The sequence below is a fragment of the Eleginops maclovinus genome, chromosome 18, assembly GCF_036324505.1.
Source record: "Eleginops maclovinus isolate JMC-PN-2008 ecotype Puerto Natales chromosome 18, JC_Emac_rtc_rv5, whole genome shotgun sequence".
NCBI lineage: Eukaryota > Metazoa > Chordata > Actinopteri > Perciformes > Eleginopidae > Eleginops > Eleginops maclovinus.
The window spans coordinates 13,982,069-13,993,986 of NC_086366.1; the positions used below are offsets into that span (position 1 = coordinate 13,982,069).

General features: G+C 39.4%; 1 protein-coding gene and 1 long non-coding RNA gene across 4 annotated transcripts; both read right to left on the reverse strand.

The window, feature by feature from the left end:
- Positions 1-614: 614 nt before the first annotated feature.
- On the reverse strand, positions 615-6,906 carry c18h19orf47 (chromosome 18 C19orf47 homolog). 3 transcript variants are annotated; one of them, XM_063907831.1, is made up of 8 exons: positions 6,820-6,906; positions 5,674-5,761; positions 5,260-5,374; positions 4,331-4,412; positions 3,722-3,847; positions 3,532-3,606; positions 2,412-2,485; positions 615-2,343 (listed from the first exon to the last, which is right to left on the reverse strand). In XM_063907831.1, the coding sequence occupies exons 1-8, from the start codon at positions 6,836-6,838 to the stop codon at positions 1,780-1,782; spliced, it is 1,143 nt and encodes a 380-aa protein (XP_063763901.1). In that variant the 5' UTR covers positions 6,839-6,906; the 3' UTR covers positions 615-1,779. The 3 variants fall into 3 exon arrangements, with proteins under 3 accessions (XP_063763901.1, XP_063763900.1, XP_063763899.1); XM_063907830.1 differs by having other exon boundaries at positions 3,457-3,606; XM_063907829.1 differs by having other exon boundaries at positions 3,382-3,606.
- A 778-nt stretch (positions 6,907-7,684) lies between these two features.
- On the reverse strand, positions 7,685-11,034 carry LOC134879837 (uncharacterized). The gene is made up of 2 exons (XR_010167875.1): positions 10,631-11,034; positions 7,685-9,494 (listed from the first exon to the last, which is right to left on the reverse strand). It is a non-coding gene; the product is annotated as an uncharacterized LOC134879837 (long non-coding RNA).
- Positions 11,035-11,918: the final 884 nt, after the last annotated feature.

The following is an 11,918-nucleotide window of genomic DNA, read 5'->3' on the forward strand; positions in this document are numbered from 1 at the left end:
GTCTTTTGTCAGTGTTTAAAAGTGACAAGAGCTGTGTGTTTATATCCAGGATCTACATACTGTAGCTCTTCAGCATGCATGTCACTCTGAAGTACCAATTACTGGCATCTGCATGTTGTAGAGATAGCACTACCAAATTCAAGTGTAAAAAAGCAGGATGTTTTTTTCAAATTTTCCTGGTCAAATAATTTCCTGCACTGAAACATATTTACATTTCTCTGTGGGGTAGTGTCTAAATTATTTTCAGTACAGAATAATTACATAAACGGTAACCTTGCATAACAAACTCTGAACAATCCCCTCATCGCTAACGCATATTGTACAACCCCTGTAGCCTCTGGATGCCAGCAGTGTGTTCCTGGCTGCAGCTGTACAGAGGAAAGATGAAGACTCATTAACATAGCACTCTGACAGTTCAGCCGACATTATGCAGCAGCAAACTCATTGTGAGAGCCGTGGGAGTTTAATGGGTTTATTGATAAATGATCAGCTAAATGTTCCCACAGGAATATAAATATTGACTTTCATGTCATGTTCATACTTAACAGTTGAAAAGTACAGTATGTGAACATGCATTGTAAATGTTTTCTGCAAAGAAAGAAACAAATAAGAAAGACATTTTGAAACATTTCTAATTTATTTTCCAAGCATTTTTCTTTCCAAACTGATAACCGTTTTCCTTAATGTCTTTTTTAAAAAATCATAAAAGTTCAAGGTGAAATTTGCTCTGCTTTGCTCTTTAACAACATTTAAAAAAAAAAAGTGATTTTAAACATTTAAAGTATTTACAGTGTAACAAAATTCTGGTGTGAAGAATAGTACACAGGTGTTAATGGTCCACACTTGGTAAAAGTAAACTACTTACTACCCCGCTCCCCGACACCAGGCATGATGGCATCTACAAGTTTCTTTAAATGGGAAAATGACAAAAGGATGTCCACATAGAAAAATATGCAGCAGAACTGTTTCTGTGCTGTGTGAAACCAAGTCTAACAAATCTATACATTGCATTTTAAAATAAAAAGTATTCTACTGTGACCCAGCCTTCAAGTAGGTTATAGGAAACGTTCAGTACTGTGATAGAATGGTTGACATGGGTGTTTTAGTTCAGAGATGAGAATTTTACTCCATAAAGCACAGGAGAGGAGTTTTTTTTATTCTTTTCAAGTGTTCTGAGAGGTCGTTGTATTTAAAAGTCTGAATTTACTGGCAGTCACTCCAGGGCTGAAGTTAAGAAGCCTTTCATCAGCGCTTTTTCTACTATCCCGACGTTATAGAAGAGGTAATATATGATGGTAACAAGAACAATTCAAGAATCACCTCTACTACTCAACTATTCCTTCAGGAGGACACTCAAAACGGGAAGTGTCGGCAGCAGCAATCTTATTTGAGGAGTGCAAGGGTAAATCTAAAAACACCATTATGGCAGCTTGGTTCATGTCATGCTCATGCTTTGAGTTAAATAAACATATTTAAAAGAAAGATAAATGGTAGATATGAATGAGACATGATGGATAGATTCCAGGTAGAGACTTGTAATTCACAAAAAACATTGGTTTAGGCCCCACTCAAAAGGTGATTTTCCAATGGCTGCACGACTTAGGTATATATATATATATATATAAAAAAACCCATCAAATTTATCTGAGGCTGAGCAAAAAAAGGTGAAAAAGCTCTGATCTGCATCTACATGTTTCCAGGATAAATGCAGAAAAGGGGTGATACAAATTCTATAAAGGGAGTGTAGAAAGAGTCTGAATACTTTCTTAGTGATAAGCATTAGGTTTTCTTGCTACCCAGTCTCTTAAAAACACTGATAGCCCTAACATCCATCTGGGCACCGACAGACTCTGCTCCTGCTCCTCCCACTCCATCTCCTGCTCCTCCTCCAGCCCCGGTGCTGCTGCTTACCTTGGAGCTGGCTATGGTCAGTCCCTCATGGGCTTTGTGCTTAGTGCTGGTCACCCTGTTGTCTTGTGTGTCAGCAGGTATGGGCGATGCAGCGGCGTTCTGGTGTGTTGCAGGAAGCTTGCCGAGTCTCTGAAGCACACTAACCTTGGCAGGGGGGAGGCCATTAGGGGAGACAGATGAGGTGGGGGTGTCTGAGGGAGGTAGTTTAAATTTGCCTCCCAGTCGCCGCAGGGTGGTCGGTGGTGGCTTGGCCACTGGCTCCTTCTTCTGGGAGGGCATGCTTCTCTTGAGAACGCCAGCATACTGAAGAACGGAGCCTTCTCCGTCACTGTCGTCCTGGTCATCAACATCCATGTTTGCAGCCATTTTGCCAGTCGTCTGCCCGTTTTCCTCTTCATCCCCTCGGCCAAGACGGCTGAACACACCGCTTGGCTGCGAGACAAGCATCTATTAAATTACGGTTCAATACCAATGGTAGCATATTTTCCGACAGGCCTTACCTTGTTATTGCTTGTTGTTGTGTCTGCCTTCGATTCAGCCCCAAGTCTTGCAAACACAGAGGTGCGCTTCGAACCTATTTAAGGATTAGAGCAAAAGTTATTACATAAATACTATTGTGATTTGCTACTGGAAATTCAAGCAGAGCAGGATGAGTTGAGTAGAGCTGTTTTTCTTACGTAAAAGATATGAGGCATATACAACTAAACTGTCATAACTTACACGCCTCTGTGGAAGCTAAATAGTGTCATCAATAAGGTACTCTACTACGCATATCATCAGCAATCCAGCAGAGGATTCCCCCTCTTGTGTTGTACTAGTTCACAGGACTACAGAAGATCACAAGTCAAAAGAACTGTTTATTTCCAGAAATTAAAGTAGCAGCTTCAAATGAGGGAATTGCAAACATTTTACAAGAAAAACTGTAAAATATTAAAAACCTACGCTGTGCCAAAGCCTTAGTTTTACAGCTCTTAGAACCATTATGTAAAACCCATGGAATACAATGAATGCTGTGAAAGTTGTAAGATATCAGATATCTGTATTTAGTGTCAAATGTATTCCCAAAATGTGTCTTTGTATTTTGTCAACTGTGTTTTCATACTTTGCTGTATGTTTCTTAAGAATTATGGTGACTAATGACTAATGAAATTATTTCAAAAGGAAAAAGGCAACCAGAAATAGAGCTTAGTAGCAGTTTACAGAGTTGGAACTCTTTTTAAGAGACAGAACCAATGGGAGAATTTGTGTCAAAGGACAGAAAACAGTCCAAGATGTTATAGTTGGATTAAATATAAAGACAAAAGGAGGGTAAAAACAGCAGAGTGACAGAGGGACAGTTGTTGGTGCAGGGGGAGGTATTAGCAAACCCAGGGGATTAAACTATGAGAGAAAGTAATGAGGGTCAAAGTCTTTCTTAATCAGCCCCCAGTCACCTGATTAAGTATTAGTATGAAAGAAGTCCATGAAAACCTTTAGTATCAATTAGCTGCGGAGCACCATCTGTACTGGCGCGAGTTGTCAGCAAGGCCCCCGGGTCAGGCCTACCTTTCTTGGCCTGCTGGGCCAGGATGCGGCGTGTACGAGGCGTGGAGCCTTTGGGCATGTTGATGATGTACTTGCCTTCCATCTCAGCTGTCACACGTCGGCGCTTCACTGCCTGCAAACCGTTCCCCTCGTCAGCCGGCTGACTGACAACTGACAGACAGAGAGGTCGGAACATGAGGATGAACAGGGGTAAGAAATAAGACAGGATGTCTACATAGGGACAGGAAATACGGGATTCACGGGGTAAAAGGTTTAATATATTTACCCGCTTTGCCACTCTTGTTTGCTTGCATGTTGGACACTGTGACTGAGAGGCGGTTGTCGGGCCGACGGGCTGGAGTGGCTGGAGGGGAGTCGCTGCTCAAAGCGTTGGCAATCATACGAGTGGCGGCTGCCGGAAACCAGAAACATTTCATTTAGCTGTTTTTAAACAAAAAATGGAGACTAGAGCTGCACGATTTCATCCAGTTTTAACTCAATAGTAAAATGACTTTTGTTCAATTATTTTAGGGACAAAATAAAACAAAACAACCTAAATTGTTCATTTTTATATCACATGAGGTCTGCTGGTAATATTGCTACTGTGCAAATGGGCTTCAAGTATTAAATGTTGGATTATTTGATTTAATAACTGTTGATTCATTCTTCTTCAGGTTGGGCTGATATATTGGTCACATGGTTGCCCTATTACAATATATGCTGAAATTAGTAGGAACTCCTTATTTAAATTGTTTATAGGAAAGGGGATTTTACAAAAGATCATTTGTCCCTGATTGTGTTGTGACCATACAATTTGTTTTCAAAATGAACCCCTTTCATTTTCAACAATGAAAATCTGTTTTCCTGATGGTTTATGATAAATGTAGATACTCACGAGTATTGGCAGTTCGTCTGAGCTCAGCTTTAACACTGGTCTGTCCTGAGGAGATGGCTTCTGTGGCCATTTTGCACATGTCCTGAAGAGAGGATACAAATAACAGAGGTTATGTAAGCGCAGCCTACTGCAGTTGCTTTGAAAGGCAACCATTCTACATGACTGCACAACAAAAGTCAAGATATTATAAATATATACTTTATGCATTTATATAAGCACATCGGCAGAAAGGTGACATGCTTGCAGCAGTCACCAATGTCTTAATGTTTTGCTAGGCCTTGTGACTTAGTACTGTCATAGACGTTGTGTTTGCTATCCAGTTTTTTTTTTTAAATCTGAAGTTAGCCTGTCAACACTGACTGAGGACGATCTGCCTTATCTTTGAATTAATTCACATCTTGTCTCCTTTCCTCTCCTCTCTGTGTGAGCAGCTGCTACAAGGTGCCCATACTGCAGGATTTCCTTCATATGTAACAAGTGTTTTTCTAGGTTAATTCAATTCAATGTTGTGTTCAGAGTGTCCTTTCGAACTTATGATGACTTTGCCAGTAGTTAACTAATTAAATACGCTGTCTCAAGTGGCCCTGCTATTTCAGTCAGCAGGGTGGCGTTAGAGTGCTGTGGTTTCTGCTCTGAGATCAAAATTAAATTGGACGGGTCGGTTGCCCATGCTTAACACAAAAAGACACATTTTGTAAAACTGCATTTCTCATGTTAGGCTGTTTATGCACAGTGACAATGGTGCTTTCAGTGTCCTTCACTTTCATTGCAAGAAAGAAAATCTGCTCTGTGTGTTGATGTGAAAAGTGAGTGCGCAGTGTCTTTTCATTTTAACAATTCATGCCCTCATAGATGCATAAACCAAAAGGCTTTTCTGTCTGATATTATTCTTAAAATGATTATTATTACTATCAAACGTCTGATCATACCTGCCTGTAGACCTGCTTGGCATGTTTAAGAATGGCAATGATGTCGCCAATGACTGTAATCCCGAGGTCCATCATGATGTCTTTACTGAGGTCCATCAGCATGTTCTTGTTAATTCTGCAGTGAAAAATCAGAAAAATGTAAGTCGATCATGATTACATTGTTTTTTAATACATATTTTGTCTGTTTGAAAAACGTTATACGACTGAACCCTATTGGTTTATAGTATTGAGAGCTCAGTTCATAAAAGAGACTGTCACTTCACAAGTAGTAAGCAATACTATATAAACAATGAATTGCATTTTATTTCACTTACTCGGATTAGAAGTCGCAAAGGAAATTCACATGATCACAGCACAACACAGTGAGGTAAAGTTTGCTGTACAGAGCAGCCTATGAACCCGTCTTTAGATTACCTGTTGTCCACGAAGGAGACTGCATAAGTGACAGCGAGGCCAGCTGGGATCCCAGCATCCTTGAAAAACTGAATCCACTCCGACGTGGCTTAAGAAAAATAAAATAAAAGGCTGTTAGCAACAATACAACAGAAACACTTTCCACCACACAAAAATGGACAAGTTTATTATTTCCACTAACTATTAAAGGACCTAATGAGGATTTGAAATAGTTGTTATAATTTAAAGAAATACAGTATATTGTTTAAGAATTAACTAGTGGTTTATTTAAAATGTGCTTGTGATGGAGTAAGTTTTGCATGAAGTCAAGGATCTGAGGTCACCTCCCACAACAACTTGTGACTATATTTACAGTATAAATTGCTACAAAAGAAAAGTATCAAGTTGTTCTGCCAGTTATACTGCCAGTTATACTGTACAATACAGCGACTCTGAACGCTAGTGGGAAACGTAAACCTGAGCAGACATCAGCATGCTGACCATTGCCAGCTGGAGGTTATTTATAACACCCATTATGAAGCGTCCGGTGGTTGGAGTAACAGATTTAGATTTAGGGTGAAGGGTGCACATTAGCAGCTGCCAGAACAATGACTCTCAACGTCTAACCTGCTTTGACTGAGACTGATGATGTACATTTACAAAGAGACACAACTCACACTGTGGCTAAAACATAATTTAGCACGTGGAAAGACGGATAACCAACAGTCACAATCGAATCCTTAAGAATACAATTAAGTAGATTTAGGGAACATAGTGAAACGCTATCGTTATGGTCAGTGCTGGTTAGCTCGTGTTAGCATAAGACGATGATCTAGCTAAATATAGCCCTTCTAAAAATGTAAAGGATGTTAATTAATTGTACACTTCGTGCTTAAACGTCCATTTGATTCAGTGAAAGTTAAACCACACATTTAAGGGATTAAGTCAGTTTTTAGAAACGTTTTTGTTAGCATTCGGCATTAGCATATTAGCTGCAGCTATGAATCAAAAGGCGCGACCGGTCGTCTTCGACTTTCACCACAAATATTCCCACTTGTAAAACCTCTGAGTGGCTACAGCAGCAGTGTCTAACAACCAGCGAAAGACCGAAATATTAAAAAGGTTGCAAATTGGTAACGCTGGCTCGCCGGGCCTTTAAGCTCTCACCTGTTGTCACGGACGCCATGTTTACAACAAACGTGTGGTGACGTCAGCTCGCCCTGCTCCCGTGACGCTACTTCCGCCCAAAACACCAGTCGTGTATAGTTTTATGTCTGGACGCTAGATGGCAACAAAGACTGCAAATTCCCAGACAACTTCTCAAGCAAAGTGAAACTCAATTGAATTCAAGTCAAAGTAAAAAAGTATTAGCAATTATAAGTACTTCAATGTATAACTAAAGGAGTATTACACCACTGCTTGTCCCCAACAGTTTTTGATATTACTAATGTTGGCCTCAGCAGCAGCAGAGCGGGGTGAACGTCACTGTTTGCAGCTGTTAGTTGTCAAAAAAGTAATGTAAGCTAAAAGAAACGTTAACAAATGTCCAATACAGTTTTTTCTTGTCAGGTTTTTCTATTCTCTCTCTGTGAACATAACAAACAGGTTAGACTGAGTAAGGTTCGCTCAAGAAGATGAGGCGGAGACAACAAGCAGCAAATCCTGTAAATCCTGTGTCTACATGTTGCTAATAAATATTAGGCCTACTTTACTTTTGGTCGCTTCTTCTGTTTGGACTTCATGTTTTTTAATATTTTATTTGATATCATTTTGAAAATTCAGCGGAGGCTGATTAAAATATCTATTTTGTTTTGGATAACTTCCATGTCATGTGACCAAATTATCTACATGAATGCAGCATTGTATAATTTAACTGGACAAGTAAGAAATATTTACATTTTTTCAATTTTATTTTGTGTAATATCGGTTTTTTTTAAAATTCTGCTGTTAAAAGTGGAAAGCATTTTTCAATAGTTTTAATGCCAAGTGACCCAATGAAACTAATGCAAAGTTCAAGCATTTATGAGAGACATTTTTCTTATAATGTTGTTTATTTATGTAATCTCTTCACAAATTGGAAATGAAAGCCATTTGCTCATATCAGAGATAGCCCAGCTTTTGCTGTATAGAAAAGAAGAATCAAACCTTTAAATCTAAACTTTTATAAGACAGCATAAAGGAAGAAGCTGAAATCTGGATACAGAAGATCAGAGAGCAATCCCTTTAACCCTTTGTTGACTGCCCCGAACATTCCATTTTTTCCACACTTGATGACCTCATGGCACAAATAACCTTAATGTGTGGCCATACTACATGGCAGAGATGAAATATACACACCATTGTAATCAGAAGAAAGAGCACTTTAAAATGGTATAAAACATAAATAATTATGTGTAAAGGTAGCATAATTATTTTTATAAATATGCTCAAAATTAATCCGAAAAAATCATAAAAATTACAGATTTCAACAGAAATGTTATTTTTTCCCTAATTTCTGTTGTAGATAGGGAAAAACATAGAGTATATGACAGACTAGCAAAGTTGTCCCCTACTCAATGAAAAAAAACAGAATCAATTTATCATTTTCTGCTCAAAAGTTATGGTCAATTCATTATGCCCTGTACGTTTGCAGAAAATTATAGAATCTTTACAGAGTAGAATGTCTTCACTGCCCAATTTGACATTTGACCTCAAAATCCAGACAGAATGGTCAAAATAAGTTATTTTGGCCATATATCAATGAGACAGAGCTATATATGGTATGTTTCATTATACTTTAGGACAGGTAATACAAATCCTTCTGGAAAAGAAAGTGTTAACCTTTTAGTGACCGCTGAAAATTTACACCTAAAAAACCCAAACATGTACATTTTAACTTTTTTTTTGTAAACCACCAAAACACCCAACATCAATTTTGATGGTATTTAGTTGATTTATTTGCAAACATAAGTTATTACAAAACATATTGCTTAAGTCATTTTTTTTTAGATGTGGTAACTCAATAAAGAAGTGCAATTATCAATCACGAAAAATAACAATCAATAAACATAAGCAGCAATGGACAAAAAGTCAACCATCAACTAAAAAAGTGCTTCTTATTTAGGATGAAAAGGCATGTCAGTCAATCAATAAAATCTAATAATAAATGTAAATTCATTAGTAAGTGCATTTCCAATAAACAATCAATAGTAAATGAACACTCAATGTCAGATCAATGGTAATGGGAAGTGCCTCCTGTTTTCATGTGCAATAAACAATACTTTCTTGTCAATCACTATAAACAGTACCAAAACGTTCTTCTTATTTATATTTAACAAACAATACAAAATCAATCAACAGCAACGGTCAATCAACAATCAACTAAGACAGTGTTTCTAATTGATGATGAACAATCATGTAAAGTGCAGTCAATGAACAATTATGACAAGATAAATCAACAAAAATCAAGGAACAAAACTAATCAATTTCTGTGTTCACAATTCATTTTTGTTTTTATTGCTCTTTCTATGTTCATAATTCTTTGTATGCCATACTTTAAAACAATTCTTGTCTTGAGTTATGTGCAAGTAGACCTGGCATTGAGGGGCATCACATTTTGTAACAACCTTGAGTGCTTGTTTGCTGGTGTCATAGCAGACTCTACAATTTCTCTTTGTATCAGAGACAGAAGGAATGTGATCAGAGACAAATTCCCCAGGGTTTTGTACAGAAGCATAAACTGGGGGCTCTCCATACTCCTCAAGGCCAGCCAGCTGCCGGACAAGCTCCTCTCTGAATTCGGTCACAGAATACTTTTGTGGTCGCTTGAGCGCAGCTACATCAGGGTTTGCAGCCCGGTGAATCTGGAACAATATGAAGCTGTTTACGACAGCAATATCCATCATATGAAAGAAGAGAGTCTTCCACCATCGCATGCACTTTCTCAAGGCTGTGCTCTGCCCAATAAGCTGGTCAGACCGGTCAACCCCATTCATGAAAAAATTGTAGTCATGTATAGCCTTGGGTTGTTTCACTCTAATACAATGCCACCTGTGTGCGAATTTTTCTCTCCTTTGCACATGCAGGAACTCATTTGCTGAGTGGATAGATGACAGAAGGGTCACAGGCCTATTGTCCTTCCACTGCAATGCCAAACAACAGTTATCGCGGACCCACCTCATAGCTCCCCTATCTTTCCCTTTCACCCACTGCTTCCCTTTCTTTACTGAGTCAGGGAAACCTTTTCTGTTTTCAGCTGCAGTCCCACAAGAAGGCATCTGGAGCTGAAACAAGTCCTTTACTAGTTTTGGGGATGTGTAAAAGTTGTCAAAGTACACATGATACCCCTGGTGTGCAAGAGAGCTACAGAGTTTCATCACTACATCATACCCCAAACCATTCTCACTAGGTGCAGCATTAACATTTCGGCCAGTGTAAACGTCAAAGTCATAAGTATAACCATTCAAACTGTCAGCTAACACCCAGAGCTTAATTCCCCACTTTGTGGGTTTGTTCTTTATATACTGGCGAATACCAGACCTATGTTTAGATTTCACCATTCTTTCATCCACAGCAACATGCTGGAATGGTTGGTAAAGTGCTTTACACGTCACCTTGAAAGTCTCTAACAGGCCAGTGATTTTACGTAGTTTATCACGCTCATCTTCAGCACCATGATCTACAACATGGAGCATTGCCATCAATGCTTTGAACCGGTCTCTTGACATTATGCTGCGTGCCCACAGGCCATGGTACAGGGTTTTGGTGCTCCAGTATCTGTAAAAAGAACTAACTGGGACAAGGCCACAAAACATTACAAGGGCCATCAGTCGTGCCAATTCATCTGGACTGGTTTCTTTCCATGTACCATCTGTGCCACCATAATAGGGCTTTCTGAGTATTTCCTCCCAGGCATAAGCATTTGTGTAGGTGCAGATTTGTAGCAGGAGGGCATCAGTAAAAAAAAGTTGAAAAAAATCTATGGCTTTGGTCATGGTACCTCGTGTTACTGGTACATCTAGGTGAACACCAGGCTGGCGTACAGGACGGAAAGATGGCAACTGGTTGGGCATGTCTGGATCATCATAGCTAGATGTCTGGACAACAGGTTGATTCACTCGATGTGCAGCTCTCCCTCTCCCTCTCCCTCGTCCTCTCCCTCGTCCTCTCCCTGCGCGCGGTCGCTCTGGCATTTCTTCTGGTGCCTCCCTTTCAGGCTCAGGCTCAGGCTCATCCTCCTCTGAGTCGGTGGCAGAACCAGGAGAAAGTTGAGTTCTAAAAGTTGAGATATAAAAAAAACAATACAAATTGTTCACAACCTAGGTCAAAGCTAAGTTCAGTCAGAAAAGTTGTAGCAGAGAGGTTGCTTACTTACTAAATGTCATTAGGCTACTTTCTGTCTAGAAGTTGAGAACAAAAATACAAGTTGTTCAAAACCTAGCTCAAGGCTACTTTCAGTCAGAGAAGGCTTGTACTTATAGGAATCCAGTAATTTCTACAGATAGCCATGTACTTGCTTAGGAGCTATAATAGACCATTTCTGAAAAGTCGGTGGTGAGTAACAGATTTATTTAGTTAATTCACATTATGCAGCTCATTCTCCAGAACTGCCTGCGATGATGTAAACAAAGCTAACTACATGTGGCAAAGCTAATTTACCGGCAAGCGACACGCCATCGAACCTCTAAATACATTACGTATGATTTAGGGAACCAGAACCGCCCTATCCGCGGAAAAGACGATGAAGAAAAAAAAAAATAAAAGTTAATTAATTGTTACGTTCGTGCTTTAAACGTAGGCCATTATCAGTGGTTACCCACAATTTGAGGGATAGTCAGCTTTTTTTCGAAACAGTATGTTGCACGGCATAGCTACTTGCTGCTGCTATGACTCATGCGCGCGGTGCTTGAGTACCGGAAAAATTCCCCTTTATAACCTGATGGCTACCAACAGGTCAACAATCGAACGGACCGAAATATTAAAAAGTGGAAATTGGTTTAACCGCGACCCGGCCTTTGCTCTACCGTTTTCCACGGAAAAAACAACCCTGGGCCGCGCCCTGCTCCCGTGGCTAGCTCCGCCAGAACCCAGTCGGGTTTTGGCTGCGCGCATAGATGAAAGCGCGATCCAAAAATTCAAGCAAGTGAATCATTGTTTAAGGTCAAGAAAAGATAAATAAACATTATACAAAAGGGCACCACTGCTTCCCACTTGAGTATTATAATTGGCCTCAGAAACGGTAAATGTTTTTGAAGCTGTTAGTAGTCATAAAATAAATTCTTAGAGTT

Excerpts from the sequence above, each read along its gene's own strand:
- c18h19orf47 (XM_063907829.1), bottom strand. Across the intron at positions 4,413-5,259 it reads CCAAGCAGGTCTACAGGCAG|GACATGTGCAAAATGGCCAC; the intron begins GTATGATCAGAC and ends TCCTCTCTTCAG. Across the intron at positions 3,848-4,330 it reads CAGACGAACTGCCAATACTC|CCGCCACTCGTATGATTGCC; the intron begins GTGAGTATCTAC and ends GGTTTCCGGCAG.